At 40.3% G+C, this 22,970-nt stretch overlaps 1 protein-coding gene across 1 annotated transcript; it reads right to left on the bottom strand.

Annotated features, from left to right (window-relative positions):
* Positions 1–6,029: 6,029 nt before the first annotated feature.
* PTGER4 (prostaglandin E receptor 4 (subtype EP4)) lies at positions 6,030–19,735 on the bottom strand. Its single transcript, XM_012649956.1, has 3 exons — positions 19,185–19,735; positions 17,812–18,727; positions 6,030–7,972 (listed from the first exon to the last, which is right to left on the bottom strand). Exons 2-3 carry the CDS (start codon positions 18,682–18,684, stop codon positions 7,373–7,375), a joined length of 1,473 nt encoding a protein of 490 aa, XP_012505410.1. The 5' UTR covers positions 18,685–18,727; positions 19,185–19,735; the 3' UTR covers positions 6,030–7,372.
* Positions 19,736–22,970: the final 3,235 nt, after the last annotated feature.

The following is a 22,970-nucleotide window of genomic DNA, read 5'->3' as shown; positions in this document are numbered from 1 at the left end:
GGATGTGTAGTAGTATTTCATTGTGGTTTTAATATGCATTTCCCTAATGATGTTGAACCATTCTTAACCTTATCTGACATTTGTATATCTTCCTTTGGAAAGTTCCTGTTCAGGTATTTTGCCCATTTTTTATTTGGGTTATCTCACTGAGTTGTAAGAATTTTTCCTTTATACTGGATTAAAGGCCTTTGTGAGATATGTGTTATGAATTTTTTTCTACCCATTTGTGGCTCACTTCTTTGTTAATGATAATTTTTAAATAGAAGTTTTTAGTTTTGGTGATGGCTAATTTATAAGGTTTTTTTTTCTTTTATAGTTATGCTTTTTGTATGCTAAGAAATCTGTGCCCACTCCCAAATCAAAAGATTTTCTGTTTTCTGCTAGAAGTTTTATAATTTTAGCTGTCGTGAATAGGTCTGTGTTCTATTTCAAATTAATTTTTGTGTGTGGTATAAAGTACATGTTGAAGTTCATTTCTAGTTCTTCAAACACTGTTGAAAAAACTGTCCTTTCCCATTGAAATACTTTGACATCCTTGTTGAAAATCAATTCGCCATGTATTAGAGGCCCTGTCTGAGCTCTGTATTCTGTTGTACTGATTTGTCTATATGTCTGTTCTTATACCAGTACCACACTGTCTTGATTACTGTAGCTTTAGAGTAAGTTTTAAAAATCAGTGTGATTCCTTCAACTTTGTCTCCTTCACCCCCAACTGTTTAGCTATTCTGGTTTCTTGGCCTTTCCAGATACACTTTAGAATCAATTTGTCTGTATCTACATGAAAGCCTGCTGGGATTTTGATTGGGATTGTGTTCAATCTATAGATCAGTTTGGAAAGTATTGCCACCTTATCAGTGTTATGTCTTTGAATCCATGACTGTGGCATAACTCTCATTGTTTTAGATTTCCTTTAATTTCTTTTGATAATAATGCTTTTTAGTTTTCAGTGAATCAGACTTGTCCGTATTTTGAGTTCATCCCTAAGTATTTCATGTTTTTTTGATGCTATTATAAGGAATGTTTTTAAAATTTCAGTTTTCAATTTTGATAACGATTGCATAGGAATACCATTACTTTTTATATATTGACCTTGTAGCCTATAACCTTGACAAATTCTTTTAATATTATTACATTGTTAAATATGAAATGTCTGATTCCCTTAAGTACTAAGTTTGACAGTTGATACCTCTGACATTTCACTTTTACACTTGTTTTATTTTTATTGTGAAGGTACATCCTTATTCTTTCAAATGGATGGTTTGGCTCGTAATTATCTTTCAAAGTTTTTTTTAGAGCAATTTTTGTGAAACTAGGGGTAAGTCAAAAATTTGTGTTATTTTCGAATGGGTTTTGTCATGGAACCAATGCTGCACAGACAGCTTGAAATATGAACAAAGTGGGAAGGATGTGGCTAATGAATGCACAGTACATTGATGGTTTGAGAAATTCTGTTGTGGTGATTTTAATCTTGAAAATGAGCTGTGTGGGCGAACGAAGACCAAGGTGGATAATGATGAGCTGAAAGCTGTAGTGGAAGCAAATCCACTTCAACCTATGTGTGAATTAGCAGCAAGGTTTGATGTTACTATTCCAACAATATTGGGCCATTTGAGACAAATCGGCAAGGTAAAGAAGGTGGATAGATGGTACCACATGAATTAAAGGAGCGTCAGAAGAGAAATTGTCTTGAAGCTTCCCTATCTTTGCTGTCACGACCTAAAGGTGAACCATTTCTATACCATATTGTTATTTGTGATGAAAAATGGATTTTTTTGACAATCACAAGCATTTGGCACAATGGTTGGATAAAGGTGACGTGCTGAAACACAGCCCAAAACAGGATATTCATCAAAAAAAGCTAATGATGACTGTTTGGTGGTCCAGTGCTGGTATTATCCACTATAGCTCCATGAAACCTGGTCAGTCGATTACAGTGGATGTCTGCTGCAACCAGTTGGATGAAATGATGAGGATGCTTGTGATTAAGCAGCTGAGATTGGTCAATAGAGACAGGCCAATCCTCTTGCAAGACAATACTTGACCCACATGTTGCACAAACAATGCTGCTCGAACTACAGAGGCTGGACTTGGAAACTCTCATCCACCGTGTTCACCAGAACTTGCACCAATTGACTACCACTTCTTCCAGGCTTTGTACCACTTCTTACAAGGAAAAATATTCAATTCTCAACAAGCTATGGAAAATGCCTTTTGTGATTTCATCACCACTTGCTCTCCAGGCTTCTTCGCTGCTGGCATAAATGAGCTAATGCTAAGATGGTAAAACTGTGTCAATAGTTTAGGCACATACTTTGATTAATTGTACTGCTTCCTGTTTGAGAGAAAATAAACTAAACTTTTAATGTGAAATCGGACATTTCATATTTAATGACCTTAATAGTTGCATTAGCATTTTTGTAGCTTCCTTAGGATGTTCTACAAAATTATCACGTCTTTGTGGATAAAGACAGCTTTCCTGCTTTCTTTACAGACAATATTCATTTTATATCCTTCTTTTGCCTGTTTGCAATTGCTAGAACCCCCAGTACAATGTTAAATAGAAGTTTTGAGAATGAACATTTTGCCTTGTTTGTAATCTTTTAATCTTTCACCATTAAGAATGGTTGCTGCAGATTTTTAATACATGTTCTTTATTAAATTGAGGAAGTTCCCTTCCTAGTCTGTTGAACACTTTATTGTGTGTGGGTGTTGAATTTTGTTAATTGTATTTCTGCATCCATCAGATGATAATATGACTTTTTTATTCTCTTTATATGTTGAATTACATTTATTTTTTAAAAGTTAATAGCGCTTCTGGAATAAACCCTACTAAGTCATGATATATTATCCTTTTTAGACATTGCTTGATTCTATTTGGTAATATTAAGGATTTTTGTGTCTGTGTTCATGAAGGATATTGGTCTATATTTTTCTTGTGGTATCTTTGTCTAGTTCTCAAATTGTGATAATGGAGCTAACCTCAAAAAAAAGTTGAGCAGTATTTCCACCTACTATTTTCAAAGAGTTTCTATAGATTTGGTATTTTTTTTCTATAATGTTTAATAGAATTCACAAATGAAATCACTTAGGCCCAGGGTTTTCTTTTGGGTAAGGTTTTTTTTTTTTTTGAGACAGAGTCTCACTCTTTTGCCCAGGCTAGAGTGCTGTGGCGTCAGCCTAGCTCACAGCAACCTCACACTCCTGGGCTCAAGCGATCCTACTGCCTCAGCCTCCCGAGTAGCTGGGACTACAGGCATGCGCCACCATGCCCGGCTAATTTTTTCTATATATTTTTAGTTGTCTGATTAACTTCTTTCTATTTTTAGTAGAGACGGGGTCTCGCTCTTGCTCAGGCTGGTCTCGAACTCCTGAGCTCAAACCATCCGCCCGTCTCAGCCTCCCAGAGTGGTAGGATTACAGGCGTGAGCCACTGCGCCCGGCCTGGGTAAGGTTTTTAATTACAAATTCAGTTTTAAAAATAGAGTGTAGATATTATCAATTACGTCACACTGAATGACAGTGTGGTTTAATTAAATCAGGATCCAAAAAAATTGCATTCACTACATCTGTTGATATGTTTCTTCATCCTTTATAATCTGTGGGTTCCCCTTCCTCTTTTTTTGGTCAATTTATTTTTAAAGGAACTGGATCATTTGTCCTTTAGAATTTTTCACATTTTACATCTTGCTTATTACATTACCTCTGATATCATTAATGTTCCTCTGTACCCATGTTTTCTATAAATTGGTACTTAGATCTAGAGGCTTGATCAAACTCATTCAATTTTTTGACAAGAATACAGCATGGGTGGCCTTGGGTATTTCCAGTACAAGTTAAATATTTCTGGCTGTCTCTTTGTAATGTCAGCAGCTATTGACTACCATTGCCTAGATCCAGTATTTCATTAGAGGCTGCAAAATGGTGGTAATTCTGTTAGCCTTGTGGTACAAGAAAATTTAAGGAGAAATTTTCTCTCATCAACTATTAATATTTTCTTATGCTGGAAAACAATTTATATAGTAAAGGCAGTTTATATGGTAAAGGTTGCGTTCTTTCTCTTTGTTTATCACTTTCGGAAATAATGAGTTATTTTCCCTAGTGTCCTCCAAACATGACCAATGAGGTGTTTTGTTGTATCTTTATAATAAAGTCATGTACTGAGACATATTTGTTTTAATCCCTGCTCTTATTATTCTTATTGATGATGTATACATCCTATTCCTTCCCTTTCCCTTTCTCTTTCCCTTTCCTTTTCCCTCCCCTCCCCTCCCCTCTTCTTTCCCTTCCCTTCCCTTTCTCTTTCTCTTCTTCTCTACTCTTCTTTCTTTCATCTCAGAGACATTCTAGAGCCTCCTCTCCTGCCTTCTTGTGAAATTTTCTGCATAGTTGTTGTCTTGAGCTCTCTTTCCTAGTTGGTCTTGGAATTCTCTTTGCTGCTTCTTTGTATTGAATCCTGTTTCACCTTTTCTCAAGAAGGAGAAATACTTACCTAGGTGTTCAGGTTTTAGTGCGTGGAGTTGCTGCAGTTAAAAGTTCTTAGGATATAGGTATATTTGGTGTTTTCTCTCTTCTTCCATGGTGGGAAATGGAGTGGATGGCCTGGAATGGTAATGAATGAATGAACAGTACAGAGGTTGATACTAAGGACCAGAGGCCCAGCTATCTTTCTCTCTTCCTTTCTCCAAAGGTGCTTCCAGTCTGGTGCTAAAGAACCAGCTGTGGCCCATGGAAGCTCCACATGAAGCAATAGGGTCAAATGTTCTCTTTTGTTCTAAGTCCATTTTATCTCTGGTTCTATTTCTCTGGAGGGCAATCATGTTAAACTCAGGCTTGGATGTGATGGGAGGAGGGCATGAGGTGTGGGGAGTGGTGAAAGAAAGCAAACATCGTGGCTTTGTTTTGAGATTAGTATAGGTAGTTTAGGAAAAATGATGTTTTATGTAATGCATATTTTTCTGCATTAACATTTGAGGCCAGAAGGTATAGCTAACAGTAAATATTACTGTGCTGGAATTTTTCCTTGGGCCTTCGTGTTTGTGACCCTAACAGAAAGCTTGTAGGGAGGCCTGGCTGTGATTTGGGAAAGGACTCTTGCACTCCATGGTCTCCTGGTCAAAGTACCATTTTAATAACACTACTGATCTCACTATCTTTTCTAACACACTTGACCTAGTTGATTAGATTGTCTCAAAGATTATAAGATGGTGTTCAAACAGGTAGAGTTTAACACTGGCCAATTAGACAATCCGAACTTTCCTGTGTAGAAAATTTGGAACTCTCTAAGTGGTCTGGAACAAGTGTCTCACAATAAGAAACAAACAAATATTTGCATTGCATAGCTGTTAAGTCTTTCAAATAAATATGGCATAGATGACTGGAAAAATGCTGAAATACTTTTTTCCTTGGCTGCTATTTTAAGATAAGCCAGACTCAACGATCGGACATGTGCCCCCCAAACTCATTTGTCGAAGCCCTAACCTCCAATATGACTGGTGTCCTAGTAAGGGGAGAGAAATACCAGGGATGTGCACACCTAGAGAAAAGACCATGTGAGGACACCATCTGCAAGCCAAGGAGACATGTCTCCAGAGAAACCAATCCTAATGTCACCTGGGTCTTGAACCTCCAGCCTCCACAACTATGAGAAAATAAATTTCTGTGTTTAAGCCAGTCAGCTGCTGTGGCATTTTGTTATAGCAGCCTTAGCCAACTAATGCAAGCATATAACCCAATTAAACATGAACAAAATTTAGCATTTAAAAATTCAAAAATAGCAAATTTAAAAATTAGCATAAATGCTAATGCAAGCAAGCTAAACATAATAGTGTCTTGCACCACCCATACAGACTGGAGACTTTGAGTAAATACCATTCCCCACTAAGTGGATCCAAGACTTTGTACTACTTTTGCAACTTTTCTTTAAATTTAAAATTATTTCAAAAAATTTCAATTAAAAGGATATTGATGTGATGACTTGAAACAAACAATAACCACACAAGTTTTCTTAAACTGAGGATATGGAACTCAGATTGAATGTATTTATTTATTATAATCTCCAAAATAATTTCAGTTGGTACAACTGCTTAAAACCATATCAATATCAGGCTCAGAATTTAATTACAACCAAGCAATTCACACAAACACTTTGAGCAACAAAACATGCTTAATATTTCTTTGAGAAAGTTCTTTCAAATATGTGTACAGTATCACTGGGTGTTACACAAAACTGTTAGGAGGTGACCCTTAAGTGCCCAAATTCTGCACCCTTGACATACATGAAAGGCTAATTTAACCACCATTTGAGATCCTTCCACATCTCAAAATAAAGATCTTTTTGTGCAACTTAACCTTACTCTTAAAATTTAAAGGATATTCTAGGTCATTCATTAAGTAAGTAAAACTATGCACACTTTTGGAGGGAAAACAAGCTGCTTAGACTTTTTATATTATACACTTCAATTATGGGTTATTTATGAAAGACTTTTTAAAAGTTTATATTTTAAAAAGTACCAATTAGTGGGGGAAAAAGTTGAAAATATTTACCAGCATGTTAGCTTCTCCTGAAATCACAGTTTTCTGGATAAATAAATGTACTATCACTAATAAATTTTCACTATGTATTTTATACATAGCTTGGAAAGAACTTTAATATTTTGGACTATATTTTTCACATCTTAAATAGTATTTTTTCTTTATTCCTTTGATAATACTAAACTCTTTAAAAAATTTATATCTATTTTATAGATACTAATCTTATTGTGAATTTTCAACACCTTGGCCTGAACTTGTTTATGAAAAATATCTAACATCTGCAACTTCAGCTGGTTATACTGGGAGGAGAGGGGTTACCATAATTTTATTATACCTTGTATTAATAATAAACCTTCTCATAGAGAAGAAAATACTTTAAATACCTTAAATCATATTTACAACGATAAAAATTCACATTTCATGCTTTAGTGAGACACTTAAATCATCCATAAAGTAGTCCTCATAGTTTATTGGAATTAGAGCCTTTCCAGGATCTGGGCCTCTGCTGTGTGCCGGATATAAAGCTCTTGACGTTATGAAAATAGCCAAACTTCTGCCATCCTCCTATCCAGTAGCAAAACTGAGAGTAGATCTTCCTAGCCATCAAGCTGTGACCACAATCCTGTGTCACAGCAGGGTAGCAACCAATGTGCTTCAATCCTCGGGACCCATGTGAATCAACTTGATTGTTTGAAAAGTGCTCAAAAGCCAGGATGTTCTCTAATGTGAGTTGTGGAATGGAGATAGCCCTTCTGAGCACAGCTACATGCATCATTTATGTGTCTATTGCACAGGATTTTACAAGGTTCCAGAAACAGTGCTGTATTTCTTTCCTTAGCTACTATATACATTTTTCTGATAAGTTCAGTGTTTCACTGGGAAATGTGACTTGCAGGGAGCTCCCTTTCAGGGCAGGCCCAGCCTGGCTACTCCCATTAACTTCATCCACTAGTAAGACACTCTCAGAGTCCTGACCCTGGGAGGAGTCTGAGGTCTCTGATATTCGCAAAGTCCTCAGTGAGGTGGTGTCTGTTTGGGTCGGGCCCGTGCCAGGCACACCTGGAAGCAAATTCCTGCCTCCAAGGCTATTTTCACTGAGGTCTGGCAGCGACAGGTCTGGCAGGAGGGTCTGAGATGTGCTGCTGATCTCCCTCAGCTCCCGGGAGAGGAAGGAGCGCGAGTGGCCAGACATGGCAGAAGATGTCCTTCGACTGTCTGAGCAGGGTTGTCCCGAATGGTCTCTGCGGGACCCTCCAATGCGGCAGAAGAGGCATTTGATCTTCTCTATTGCTTTACTGAGCACTGTCTTCCGCAGGAGGATGTATATCCAGGGGTCCAGGATGGGGTTCACAGAAGCAATTCGGATGGCCTGCAAATCTGGATTTTTACTGATTTCTTGCTCCAAACTTGGCTGATATAACTGGTTGACGAACACTCGCACCTGCATAAATGAGATGCCCAAATTTAGATTTTATCATTAATTCACTGGGAAAACATATAAATTCTATGTCTACCTTAGCAACATTAGGTAGCTGCCCTCTTTTTTGGTAAATAATTTTCAAGAAAAGAGCAGCCTACATAATAAGCCTCAGAAAAACCAGTAATTGCAAAAACATAATTACATGTTTTGAATTTGTATAAGTTTAAATATCTTTGGAACTATCTTATGAACCCTAGATCAAAGATGGTGCACAAAAATGCAATGTGAGTAGAGGTAACATGTGCATAAGGTCTCCTTGAAGAGCAGTTTATTAATTTCTTTTCTGCAAGTGCTTTGAAGTTTTTACAATTATTTTTCTTTCTTGTCTTTTGAGACAGAATCTCGCTGTCTCCCTGGGTAGAGTGCAGTGGTGTCATTATAGCTAACTGCAACTTGAAACTCCTGGGCTCGCTCAAGCAATTCTCCCGCCTCAGCCTCCCGAGTAGCTGGGACTATGGGTATATACCACCACATCGGCTAATTTTTCTATTTTTAGTAAAGACAGGGTCTCGCTCTTGCTCAGGGTGGTCTCAAACTCCTGAGCCCAAGCAATCCTTCTGCCTCGGCCTCCCAGAATGCTAGGATCACAGGTGTGAGCCACCATGCTCAGAAATTTTTGCAATTTGAATGACATATCTTTCTTTTTTTAAAGCCACTGATTACGTTTATTCAAGTTACCATTTTATATAATTTAATGAAACTCACTTTGTAAGTCAACTAACCATCAAATAATCACAGAAAAGCCAAGATTCCTTTATTTTAGAATCTAGAAAAAATATGCTGGAAACCTTTAAACCAGTATCAGGATTTCCTATTATACAGAATAACCAGAGAAGAGTTTTTATTTTGTCTATGACTCGGTTCCCCAGTTGTAATAATCATAACGGATGAGTGGGAGTTTGATGGATGAGTGAGCATTTGCTAAATTTAGAAGGAAGGACATAACATTTCAAACAGAGGTAGCTCCGTGTGCAAAGTCATAGAAGAATGAAATGATATGTCAATATCCAGGAACTTGAAATGATTCAGCAATGACAGCATGAATTTGTGTAAACTTGAAGACTATTATTTTATACTTTAGAGGAAAATACACTTGTTAAATGCACACTCATCTGTAATTCATATAGGGGTTTTAAGATAATTGCCATCTTTCTTTAGTAATTATTTAGTAATTATTACTTGCCTTTAGTAATTATTTTAGGTTTGGGAGACGTAAGAGGTTGCATCTTGCACCCAAAGAAGATGCACAAAAACCATAAAAAGGAGCAAGCAAGAACTCAGAAAAGCATAGCTGGAGCCATTTAACGGGGGGCAAATATCTCTAACTTTAACAAGATTTGAGGACACCACTACCATACAGTGTTACCATGCAGTGTAACAATGAATGATTCGTGGTGTATGAATCACTAAGAAAGGGTAGGGATAGTTGAGGATGGTAAGCGGCAATTCACAATGGAAAAGGTGATTTGTTGACCAATTATATGCATTCTTTTGGCACTCATCAGATGTGGCCATATTTAGGTAGGGATATTTTAGAAAGATTTACAACAATTTGGATAAAAGAAGAAAGTTTAAAATGTTTAAAGAAGTAAATTTCATTAATCTGCAAAATTCAATTTATACGAAACTTATTCCCAGATGATGTTGGATCAATGAAATATAACTGTGTTTCTGTTTCTTCCTTAATTTAGATCTTAATTAGCTATAGGTCCATGATCCTCTATCAAAAGATTTTTGTTGTTTTCATTTGTTACTGTTTTGTTGTTATTCACTCATTCTGGAACTTATTTGGTTGCTAAGCCTGACCTAAACTTATTTTAGGTAGCTATTTATAGTTTTCATGCTATTTATAGTTTTGTTTATACCACTTGGAGTGAATATTCCTGTGTTTTGCTCCAGTATTGTCCCAGTTCTGATGGGGATATTACATATTTTACAGTGTATTAATGATTATTTTTCTAAAAGCCAAGAAATTCTGAATTCTGAAACACATCTGACCCTAAATGTTTTGAATAGGGATAACAGACCTGGAAATCTCATAGAATAAAACGGTCAAATGGCTCTAATTCAGATGAAACGAGTATCTTGATTTCTGAGAGATAGCTAAATAATGAACTAGAATGAACAGCAATATATGATGTCTTAAAATACTTTTAGAAACTATGCTGGGATAAATGATAATTTCAAGACAAAGCATGATTTAAAAAAAAATCTTTACAAGAACTAGTAAAACAAAGCATCTTATTAAATAATTTCTTCCTTTCATCAGCTTTATTGTCCTCAGCTATGCCTGGAACTGGGAGATTCCCCCGAGTCTGTGGTCCTTTTCTCAGACGAAGTGTTTGTTACTGAGACCCAGAGGTTTTGCGGAACTTATCAAGGTCCCTGTTGGTGGCCAAGTCTGGTCTGGGCCCAGGTTCCAAGTGACCTCCACGTTGCTTTTTCTGTTTTACTAGGCTGGATTTATGTTTAAGAATTATTTCCTGACAAGTAATTATTGGTAAAAATCGTGAGGTCTATATTTTACTCACATCACAAACTATGTTTCTAAGGGTAGAAGAAACGATGCATTTAAATCTGTTAGTATCAAGTCCTGTGTGTCCTCTGCGGAAATGACCTATGGCAGTGTGAATTTGAGACTTCGAGCCTCTAGGTGGCAGTGTTGCTCCACTGGGGAGTTTTTGGTACTAAAATACCTCCTTAAAAGCATTTTTTTTTTTTTGGCCCAACCTATTTTGTTTTTTTTAATTTTAAAAATTATTATGTGTACATAATAGTTGTACATCTTTATATGGTACACATGATATTTTGATATAAGCATACAACATGAATTAATCAAATCAGGGTAATTGGGGTATCTACCCATCACCTCAGGCATTTAACATTTCTTTGTGTTAAGAACATTCCAGTTCCACTCTTTTAGTTATTTTAAAGTATACCCTAATTTATTGTTGATTATAGTCACTTTGTTGTGCTATCAAATATTAATTCTCTCTAACTATCTAACTATAGTTTTGCACCCATTAACCATCTCCACTTTATTCCCCTACTCCGTGCTACCCTACCCAGCCTCTGGTAACCATCATTCTACTCTCTGTCTCCATGAGATCAATTGTTTCAATTGTTTTTAATATTTAGCTCCCACAAATCTTGCACGTTCTCACTCATATGTGGGACTTAAGAAGCATTTTGTACAGCCATCTTCCAAGATTCTCAGAACAGAATCTTGGTTAAGTCTGAACTTTGCATTTCTGAGATTTTTAACATCAAAATATTTTGTTGCTGGTTGCTTCTCACACCACTACCTTGAAGGAAACATGGTTACTACCAAAAGGAAGAAAATTTTTGAATAGTTAAAATGGAATAAAATTTGTAGCTATTTAAAGGAATATGTTGGGGGTTAGCATTTTATTTTTAAATTTCTGTGGCCTTTTGAAAAAGTCAGAGTGTTGTAAAAAATTAATAATGGGTTTTCATAACCAAAGGTGATGATAAGCAGGGAAAGAATCATTTCTGTACCTTACTTCATCCACAGTGGCAATTAAATTTTGACTGCTACAGAAAGGAATGAAAGGAAGCTGTATTAAAAGTATGCTCTATTTTAGAGTCCCACGTAGGAAAAGCTTACAATTAGTATAAGCTACTGAACCTGGCATTCAATGTCTTTTCAATAAAGGGGAGTTCACAGGATAGCAAAATTATAAAAAGCAAAATTCCAAATTCTAATACATTCTTAAAAGTTGGCCAAATTATTTGAAAAGAATCAGTACTAGTTTTACTTTGTATCATATTCCCAATGGAGATTTACTTCAAGTAGAGAAAGAAAAAGACAAAAACAGGCCGGGCGCGGTGGCTCACGCCTGTAATCCTAGCTCTGTGGGAGGCCGACGTGGGCAGATTGTTTGAGCTCAGGAGTTCGAGACCAGCCTGAGCAAGAGCGAGACCCCCACCTCTACTAAAAATAGAAAGAAATTAATTGGACAACTAAAAATATAAAAAAAAAATTAGCTGGGCATGGTGGCACATGCCTGTAGTCCCAGCTACTCGGGAGGCTGAGGCAGTAGGATTGCTTGAGCCCAGGAGTTTGAGGTTGCTGTGAGCTAGGCTGACGCCACGGCACTCACTCTAGCCCGGGCAAAAAGAGTGAGACTCTGTCTCAAAAAAAAGAAAAAAACAAAAACTACATTAACTTTGTAACTTCTGTTGTTGTTTTTGAGACAAGCCTCACTCTGTCACCCAGGCTAGACTGCAATGGCCTCGTCAGAGCTTACTTCAACTTCGAACTCCTGGGCTCAAGGGATCCTCTTGCCTCAGCCTCCTGGGTAGCTAGGACTACAGGTGTGCGCCACCGCACCCAGCTAATTTTTTCCTACTTTCTGTAGAGATGGGAGTCTTACTATGTTGCTCAACCTGGTCTCAAACTCTGGGCCTCAAGCGATCCTCTCTTGGCCTTCCAAAGTGGTAGGATTACAGACGTGAGCCACCACGCCCAGCCTCTCATTTTGTAATGTTTGAAGACATATAGCAATGTCTGCTTCACTTTAAAGGCTGCTTGATTTGCTCTCTCCAAAGGGGGAAAACCCAGATTAAGGTGGAATATCCAGAGTAGTACTTCAAAGTCATGTCTGGAGGTGAAAGCACTTTTCTAGAATTCTTGTCTAACAGGCCCTATATGTTACACAAATGAACAAGTTCAGGCAGTTTTCAGTGTTGGAAGAGTGTACTGCTGATAAAAACAGAACGTCTGAGTCGGGAGGAAAAAAAAATCTTCAAAACTTCACTGAATATAAACAATATATCTTCTTTCTTCCAATTTTAAAAGTTAGTCTTTTTCTTAGTAGCTGCTGATTTGTGCAACTGGTTTATTGTTAATATTGGCATACGTTACAGTATTCTAAACTTTTTGAGGATGATTAGAGATTAGGGTTCAGGAACACTGGAACATAACTTGGAGAAAATGCAATAACTTCAAAAGAAGGTATGGTGACAAGAAAGCTATAAGGAGACTGTATGTTGCAGAGGTAGGTACCCAAGCTTTGGAATCAAACAAACCTCTTCAAATTCCAGCTCCGGTCCTTATAATTTATGTACAAATTATTAAAGTACTTAGTACAGTGCCTAGTATAGAACATATAAATGTTGGCTCTCATTAGTTCTTGTAACCCATACGTGGAAACTTGGCCACTGTAGAATACATCGATAATTTGAAAACTGTAGCTTAAAGGTAGCTTTGGCATATGGTTAATGATATGGTATCAAAAACATGTACTTCCCACTTAAGAATAACCTGTTTGCAGGGAATGTTGAATTGAAGAAAGAATGTTGAAACGTTGATTAGATAGGTTTAGTAACGACTGTCAAAACAGAGATGCTTTCCAATAAATGCCACAATCTGTAACTGGATTAGTGAGTACATGCTACTTGTTCTGTTCCAAGCACATAAAAGGAATTATCTGTGTGTGCTCAGTTATCTCACTGCCTTGTGAAGAGTCTAAAATTGACACAGCTGTTACTAGAAGTTCTTAACATGGTTTTTTTTTGTTGTTTTTTTTTTTTTTTTTTTTAAGTAAAGGAAAGTGGAAAGAGTTCTTGATTGGGTGGTTGTGTAAGAGAGTTCGGTTCTCGTTCCTTCTGGGTCACTAACTGTTTACTGTAGGCAAATTATTTAATCTCTATAGGCCAATCTCTACATTGAAAATTTATTTCTGAAGTTTTGGGTTTTTTTTTAAAAAAACTCTCATTTTGAATATTCTAATAGGAGACTAAAGAATCACTTTAGCTCTGAGGAAAACAAAATCTTGCTCATAGATATTCAATAAAATCAAAGCTTGACAGGTCAACAAAGCATGAAGAAAGGAACATTAGGCTAGGACTCTTACCTATAGCTACCCAAGAAGTTGTAGAATGATCTATATTCTTTATCTGCTGCTGGGGAAACCGAGATGTAGACATGGCAAAAATAATGGTCTGCCCTACTGTCTTCCTACAGTTTTTTCAAGATTCAATTAAGATGCCGGATGTGGAAATACCTTATTTTTATGTGTTACTCAACAGTCTTCAAGGTACTACTACTGGGTCTACAATTTCACGTTATGACTAAAAAATTGCTTCTAGGAATTGCTATTTTTTCTAACTTAGCCAAATTTATTTGAAAAAAAAATAATCAAATCCTTTAGATTGTGCTGTAATTATACCCAAATTTATGGCATTACTCTTGTACCTATAGATGTGATTTTTACTCATCCGACAACCCATCAGTTGTTTTATGACTCCACTTCCAGTTTGCCCACAATCAACAAAATTACATCTATTTACACAGTTTTCATCTGTCCTTATAAACTTCTGCTCATCAAATGCTGGTAAAGGATTTAGAGAGATAACTAGTTTATAGTGAGCAACCAAAGAAACACTCACAGGAAGCTATTTTCCTAAGGACCTAAGTTTTACCCAACCAAGGCAGAATTAATTGATTGGCCATTCTACCCCTAACAAAGATGACTACTTCTTACTTCAGAGTAAAAAGAAAGAAAGAAAATTGAAAAAACAAGCATAAATACAGCCTCGGCTGGCCTATGCATGGGGGAAAATGCCTTTCTAAATCCTATAGTGTAAGTATTTAGGCCTGAGACAAAAGATTTGATTGTAATCATTATCTTAACATCTATTAGTAACAGCAAAATTAGGCACCAGAAATTGATCTAGCTGCAGCATTTAACCCCAGGACCTTAGGAGGCTATCTTGCTTGAATATTTCTAAAGCATGCAATCCCTTCTATTTATCTTAAGTATAGATTCTTTCATTTCTTCAGCTTTTCCTGTGTTTAAAAAAAAAAAATCTAAGACTGGTTATAAATAGAAGAATGGACAAAATGAAAACAATCACCTACCCACTAAATCTTGTTGTGTGATGTTCCTGTAGACTGTACTCAAACCTTCTCTGTTCATTGATTATGACCCACTTCAAAAAATTTTGCAGGTTAAGCACAGTTCCTTATATACACAACTAATTTCCCAAGCTTTGTCCAATCTCCATTCCAAGCTTAGCTGTATTTCTGAGACATATATATTTTGCATAACAAGTTAAATTTTACCTTTTATACCAAACTCAGTATCAACCACTCTCTAAGAGCCACTGTAGCTTTTTCTTCCCTGGTGTCCAAAAGACAAAAACTTGGCTCTTTTTCACTTGCTGCTTGTTTTCCTTATACATTGTGTCAAGCTTTCAGAAATTCCAAGCAAACTATATTTGCTCTATGAGCCTTTCCAAAGCATTTTAAATGATTTCAAGGGTTTGATTTTCCTCAAATGGGATTACAAACCAACTTGATTTGATAAAGTTAAAATTAGATGCTTCATTAGTTTCTTTGGATCCGAAGATAGGACCAACTGCTTTTAAAAGTCAGAGAGCTCAGAAGATTTAATCTTAAATTACAATATCAATATGAGAAACACGAATAAAGAAAATTGTTAAAGTAAGCCAAGAAAGACTATACTTGTGAATAAAGTTTCCCTTTTGATTCTTTCAGTAACTGCCGAATTGTGGGTGGGTGGGTAATATAATGACTCCGATACTTATCACTAATTTACAATTAAACTGATTCTGAAATTAGACTTTAGTAGCCAAAACTAAAGACTAAAAACTGAAGCCACTGCTACTTGTATGATTCCTTATTTCTCACAAAGGTATGTAAGTGTTTGATTAATGTGATTACTGCTTAACTGAGCTAGTTTCTATTTTCGGTCTGAGATTACTTAATATCTACTACACATTACTGACTTTATACAGAGTGGAAAGTATATCTTGTTAGTTAAAATGTGGTTAATTTGCAAACCATAAATATTGCTCCTATAATTCCTTGCCTCTAGGTCCTTGAATAATTTCAAAGGCTTTGTGATAAATGGCCCTGAACCCTAGGGCCAGGTCTATCACTTTAGCCCAGGAGATGAATTAAGCCTTGTATCCCTCTCTAGATGCTGGAGGAAAACACTTCATCTGTGGCAGTGCAGGAATCCATAGTTCACATCTCACCACCAACCAAAACATGTTTATAAAGTATGTGCATGTTGCTAGCCTTCTAGCTCTAATTCCTCTGTTCCTTAAAGTGGATGTTCTGTAAATAATAACCATTCACTTTGTCATTTACTGTTCTGTAAAACATAAGGCAGAGACCAGGGAACTGGGGCCCCAGCAGAAGCAGCGTTGTTTCTTCCAAAATCTCACTTTATTCTGAGTTACCATCACAGACAGTAAAATATATTTATGTGGCTCAAGTGTGACTTAACTCTGAAAGTTATACTGGGTCCTGGAATGGCTTAAAGGTTGTTCTAGCCAATTATATTTTCTTCTGTTTATAAAGATTGGCAAGAAGCTACTGTATGATGGCTCTCAGCCACTACTGAGTTCCTTCCATTTACAGTCACTTTCATCAGAGATATAATATTTTTACATCAGCTATCCCTGGACAGTATTAACAAGGGGAAGGAAGGAATAATAGCCCATTACATTTATTTTCTCTTGCTCCCAATAAGCATACGAAAGAGGAGTCATCTCTTTTTGAGTTGGTAGTTTAGAATTTATAGGAATGCAGTGTTGTGAGAGATGAAAGACCTCAGAACTAGTTGCTTTCAAGAGAAACTCTAGATAAAGTGCGTTCTTTTGCCTATCTGCTTCTGGTGCATTCCATGTTAACCACAGGCAAAGTAGAGAACTAGGTAGTTTGAGCCCTTCTGTTAATAATATTTTAAAAGTTAATCCAAAGGCAATTTTAAAGATGCTGTCTTCAAAATGAAGTGTACCAAAACTCAAACCCACATTGTACAAAGGCCAGAATAGAAGCATTCTAGGAGGGAGACATGATGTAATGTTACATGAGTAAGGTTTGGTGTCAGATGGCCTGAGGTCCATCACAAGCTGTAGGGCTTTGGCTGGACATTAACGAGACAACTATCTCTAAACTTCGGTTTCTCTGTCACAGCACTGTACCTCTCATGGTTGTTCAGAATTCAAATTCAATACCCCATGTACATCAGTCCATAATTAGCCGCACCCCCCTCCAAAAAAAAATCTTGCTTTTCTGGCCTCTAGACAGAATGAAGGAACCTGAGTCTGCCCCATGCCCTGTGCAGGAATTGTAAGTTGCACGCATTAAGACATTCTCCCAGGGCACGCAATGGTAAAGAGCAGGAAACCTAGCCTGACAGAGTCGTTTCTGCTGGATTATTTTAAGCAAGCCATTCTCTCCCTCCGTGTAGTGAGGGCGTTAGAATAGACTAAAAAGCATCTGATATTTCTTCTAGCTCTAAAATTCTACATAATCTAAGGGGGGAACTCCCAAAACTCTGCATAAATCAAAACACCAAAACTCTCACTCCCCTAAGGAATGGTTTACAATACCAAGATCACCACCCCTGACGTTCCAGGCTCTGCAGTTCACAGTTCTCAGTATGGAGGACGGGCTAAGTCATACTACTGCAGGTTCCCTCCACATCTAACGCAGACAGGGGCGGGGTGTTCCTGGAAGGCTCAAGGCCAGTGTCAGGCAGCAAGAGGTAAGGGCTGTCCCGCGAGAGAAAGGAACCCAGGCTTTCGGGGAAAGAAACCTGGGGCAGTCGGGGGAAAGCACCTGCTAAATCTCATTAGGGGCCGGCCCGCTCTGAGAAGCCACGCGTGGGAATCCCAGCCCCGACCTGGAGAACACAGGTTCACTGCCAAAGAATCGGAGGGAAAGCGGGAAGCGGGAGGTGGAGAGGTCAGGTGGATGCGCGAGAAGTGCGAGTGGGGCCCCCGGCCGGGTCACTCACCACGAGCGGGATGGAGCAGATGAGCACCACAAGGGACGTGGCGATGAGTAAGATGACCATCTGGATCTCGGCGCCCGCGATGCGGCGGAAGCTCCGGCGGCGGCGAAAGTCGCTGAGGCGCGGCAGGACAGGGGAGGAGGCGGGGTTGCCCCGGCAGGCGACCGAGGCCACCGCGGCGGCGGCCGAGTGGTGCTGCTCCGTGCCCAGCGAGGTGCGGCGCATGAATTGCCGGTGCATGCGGAGCAGCGCGCCGCACACGAGCACGTTGCAGAGCACCGTGGCGAGAATGAGGAAGGAGCTGAAGCCCGCATACATGTAGGAGAAGGCGGCATGCGCCGTCACGTTGGTGGTCCAGTCGATGAAGCACCAGGTGTCCGGGTATTGCAGCCGGGAGCTACCGAGGCCCATGTTCGGCAGCGCACAGAAGAGCACATTGGACGCATAGACGGCAAAGAGCGTGAGGCCGGCCAACCGCTTGTCCACGTAGTGGCTGTAGAAGTAGGCGTGGTTGATGGCCAGGTAGCGCTCGATACTCATCGCACAGATGATGCTGAGGCCGGACAGGCCGAAGAAGAGCAGGATGAAGGTGCTGTACTCGCACAGCGCCTGGCCCCCGGGCCACTGGCCCTTCATGTACGTAGCGATGGTCACCGGGCTCACCAGCAACGTGCCCAACAGGTCGGTGACCGCCAGCCCGCATACCAGTGTGTAGAAGGTTGTCTCCTTCTGCTCCTTGCGCGACTTGCACAGTACCACGATGGCCACCAGGTTGCCCACCACCCCGAAGATGAACATCACTGCCGGGATGGTCACCGGGCTGTTCAGCCGGTTGGGAATTAAGGAGGCGGACGCATTGACCTCGGGAGTAGACATGGTAGTGGCTGGGGGTGCGCAGCCTTGGTGTGAGAGGCTGGGTCTGGGGGTGGTAGAAGAGAGACAAAGGTGCCGTGAGCGGAAATTACCACTTGCGAGGTGTTAGTCCCACACCCAAGAAACGATATGCTGATGAGACAAGGGGAGCAACTTGACTCTGGTTTCTGGACTGTAGCCTTCTACCAGCTACGCTACCGCAATCTCTAGGTTCCCGACACGTCCTGCCAGCAGCGCCACTCTGCTGACATTAATATTTAAAAGCTGATACTGCCGTTCCCTACCCCGCCCCACTCAATTCACTCCACTGCCAAGATGAACAAGACCCATCTCAAGGGAAAAGTAGCTCAAAAGTGTTATTCCCGACAGATTCTGAGTCAATAAAATTCTCACTGAAAACAAGTTATGGAAGACAATTTGGAATGTGCACTCTCCCTTCCTTGGCTCCCCTAGGAGTGCCTGACCTCCCCGCTCTCTACCCGATGACCCCAACCCCATCTTACCTGCAGCGGCCACAGCGGTGGCAGCTCCGTGAGCCCCCAGGGTCAGGCCTCAGGTGTCCTGGACCCGCCCCTGACTTGCCTTCACCCTTGTCCCGCTCAGCCTGGAACTTGCCAATTCTTTGGCTTCTCCGAGTCCGGTCTCAGTGACTGCCAATCTTTCAGAACTGAGGTCCGAGTGGCCACCTTTCAAAAATTTGGAAAACAGAGGCAGCGGGATCGGTCAGTGAAGACAGGTCTTGGATTTCCTTGTTTGATTTTCTTTCCTTCCTTCAAAGGCGAGTCCCAGCTTTAACGAGCCCGCAGGTCTCGTCCGCGGGAGGACAGCGTCCAGGTGTGCGGCCGCGCGCGCAGGTGGCACGGAGCCTGGGTCCCGGCTCCCGTCGCCCTCCTCCCCAGCTGCGGACAGCGCGGGCGGCTACCGGAGTTGGTGGCTGCCGCGGAGGCTGTTCCTGGCGCCCTGGGGGCGGTTCGGGGTCCACTGGGCCTGCGGTTCTGACTTGGGTTTGTTCATCTTCTTCTCCGGCTGCCGGGTTTCGAGCTTCCCTCCCGCCCTGCCACCCTCTGTACAAACTTTTCTCCTCCTTCAAGTTTCCCTGGCGGAGGCGGAGTCGTACAGCTCGCGGCCCGGGCGCCCATTGGCCGGGCTGGGGGGGGGCGGAGCGTGTCCTCCCTCCGCGCGCCCGAGAACTGCGGCGGGGGCGGCGCCCTTGGCTTTCCCGCCCTCGGAGGTGCGGAGCAGCCGCTAGCGGAGACCGGGGGACCCGCGGTGCTTTCCTGGGCACCCTCTTAGCCGCTCCTGAACTCGGCATCCAGTGGGGCCAACACTGAAACCAGCGACTGTTTTCCCTCACTGCCTGCCAACCTGAGTGGGCTGTTTCTCGCACCTTCTGCCCGCGGGCTTCAGCATCAGGGGCCTGGGAAAGGAAGGCAGCTGCTTTAGACTGTATGTCCGAGCGGCCTGCAAGGGAGGGTGGGCGTGTGCGCGAGCGCGTGCGCCCCTGGGGCAGACCTGCGTGCGCGCCCGGACATGGTGGGAGGATACCAGCCTTGGGCGGGGAAACAACGAAGAATCCATCCTCTCACCATAAAAGGAGTTAGTTGGCAGTGCCCGGGCTGCGAGCTGTGCTTGGTAGGGCACTGCAGACAAAAAAAAAAAAAAAAAAAAAAAAAGAGAGAGAGAGAGAAGAGACAGACTGCAGCCTCTCTCCGCGCAGGTGGCGGAGCCTTGCGGCTTTGGCTAGAGCGGGCCGGTCGGTACAAGGGAGAGTTGGTGAGGACGGGAGGTCTCTCCGTCCAAATGCTGAGACCTTTCTCTCCCTCCCGGGAACTTCTCCGCGGTGAAAGAACGGGGTAGACTGGACTTCGTGCCTTGGGCCCTGTTGTATTCGTGTTAGACACCTTCACCACGAATCCTCTGAAAGGTTAATGGAGGGTGAGAAGAGAGTAAAAGGGATTCCCTAGACAGCACCTCATGGTTAATTCTTGGGAAAGCCTGTTTGCTCTTCCCTTTGCTTTGACTTAACAGTCTGGCTTCTTGTCTGGTGGGTAACAGTTTTTCTGTGTATTCGTTATTCACTTGTTTCTACTCTGTTTCCTAAAATCGGAACTAAAAACTGAAAAAAAAAAAAAGTTGTAAGACTTTATGGTGTCATTAAAATGGCTTCATTTTTTTAATTTTTTATTTTGAGACAGAATCTCACTCTCTTGCCTGGGCTAGAGTGCCGTGGCGTCAGCCTAGCTGACAGCAACCTCAAACTCCTGGGCTCAAGCAATCCTTCTGCCTCAGCCTCCCTGGTAGCTGGGACTACAGGCACGCGCCACCATGCCCGCCTAATTTTTTCTATTTTTAGTTGTTTGGCCAATTTCTTTCTATTTTTAGTAGAGACAGGGTTTCCCTCTTGCTCAGGCTGATTTCGAACTCCTGAGCTTCAGCGATCCTCCCACCTTGGCCTCCCAGAGTGCTAGGATTACAGGCGTGGGCTATGGCACCCTGGGCCTATTTCTTTCTTTCTTTCTTTTTTTTAAGTCAAATTGTGTGGGCCTTTGCACAATTTAAATTCCTGGAAAAACCTCTTTCTATCTTCAGTACACCTGCATTTTAACATATTACTTTTCCTAACAGGGTAAGTAAATAACTTGATTCATTTATAGTATAATGAGGTACTCATTTTTTAAATGTTATTTCATGAATGAACAAACCTCCTAACTGGTTCTTTAGGAACCTCTCAGTAACAAATGAGTAATAAGAGAAACAAAAGTTTCTCTTAAAAAAGTTGCAGATTTCAACTAATTACAGGTCACAAAATATCTAGAATCACATTTACTTGCATAAGGCACCATATGGATATATTAATATAGCATCATTCTGTTATCTACACTGTTTACTCATAAATATCAGAAGGAAAAACACATACTTGTTAGCCAGTATAAAAAGAATCAGTGGTGATTGGTCATTTTCTCACAGTCTTTTCTTAGTCACCCCTCTAACCACTTCTGTTGTCTCTGCTTCCTTTGGGCAGTAACTTCCAGGATTATGTCAGCACAGAAAACAAATCAACACTGCACACTTCGCCCCACTCCTCACTAAACACATTGATTTACTATCACTCTTGTCAGTTGGTCGGTAAATATATGAAGAGGAAGTGGGAAGTTCCTCATACTCACTTTCTGTTAATAAAAATATTTTTCCGTTTTCTTTCCTTTTGAAGCTACAAAATGGAAAACAATTATATTGGTACTTGTTAATTTATCATAATGAAGAGCATATTAAATATGAAAACAGGCACACTGCTAAGGTAATTAGTAGCTATTACAGGTATTAACATATCATTGATAAACTGGGTATCAGTTGAGCTGTTTTTCTTACTAGTTCTTTAAATTTTCTTTCCACAGTAGCTTTAGGAAGCTGGAAAATAAATAAGAATCCAATATTCAAGACTGAAAAAAATGTAATGAGGTTTATCTGTACTCTCTTTCGTTGCATGATACTTAAAACCTAAATTTAGCCTTCAGAAGTAGAAGTTGAAAGTTTAGGAAACGTAATTATTTTATTCTCTTAGTTTGAAAAACTGGGACAGTGGGGTTTAATTTCCCTCATACTCTGCCAGGAATCTGCATTACAAAAGGAAAGGAAGAATTACCATAATTATCTGGGCAATTCTTTTCGTTGTTTATATATTTCAATGAAGAGATTTTTATTCTAAACATTGTTTTCTATTCTCCCTTGCAGTTTCTGCCACAATCCCTACTTTTCTGCACTGGAGGACCTGGGTTTATTTCTTTAAAACTGTCATAAATCCTTTCTGAAGGTTTGAACTAGTCTAAGAACTACTCGACTGATCAATTTGATTGCTCTGTTCTAGCTAATTATTTGACTACTCTTTTGAGTAAACACTTTAAGGTGGGAACCCATTTAAAAGCAAAAGTTGCTTGGGGGCTACTAACCACTTTCACTTTGACTAGGTTGAATTTTCCTTGGATCAAGGGAAATACGGGACAGACAGAACCTGGGTTCAATTATCAGGAATGGGGAGCAGTAAAGGGGATGATTCCTGGGAGGAAGGCAGCGGGGTGAATCAGATCTGGCCTACCTCTTACTGTGCTGGCAGATCTTAGAGCATTCCTGAAGCACTAACATTCATGTAGCAAAGCCTGTGCAAATTGTGTTTGCTTTTGTCTTTCATGACAGGCCATGCGGAGACTCAAAACGGTGTGAAAGGCATCTATCTGGTACAAATAACGCAGTGCCCTTGGACACATTTGCCCTCCACATGCTAGTCCAGTTGG

This window comes from Propithecus coquereli, unplaced genomic scaffold (assembly GCF_000956105.1).
Source record: "Propithecus coquereli isolate 6110/MARCELLA unplaced genomic scaffold, Pcoq_1.0 Scaffold110, whole genome shotgun sequence".
NCBI classification, from domain to species: Eukaryota; Metazoa; Chordata; class Mammalia; order Primates; family Indriidae; genus Propithecus; species Propithecus coquereli.
Note: the sequence above shows the minus strand (reverse complement) of the source record. Positions and strands in the feature narration are given on the sequence as shown.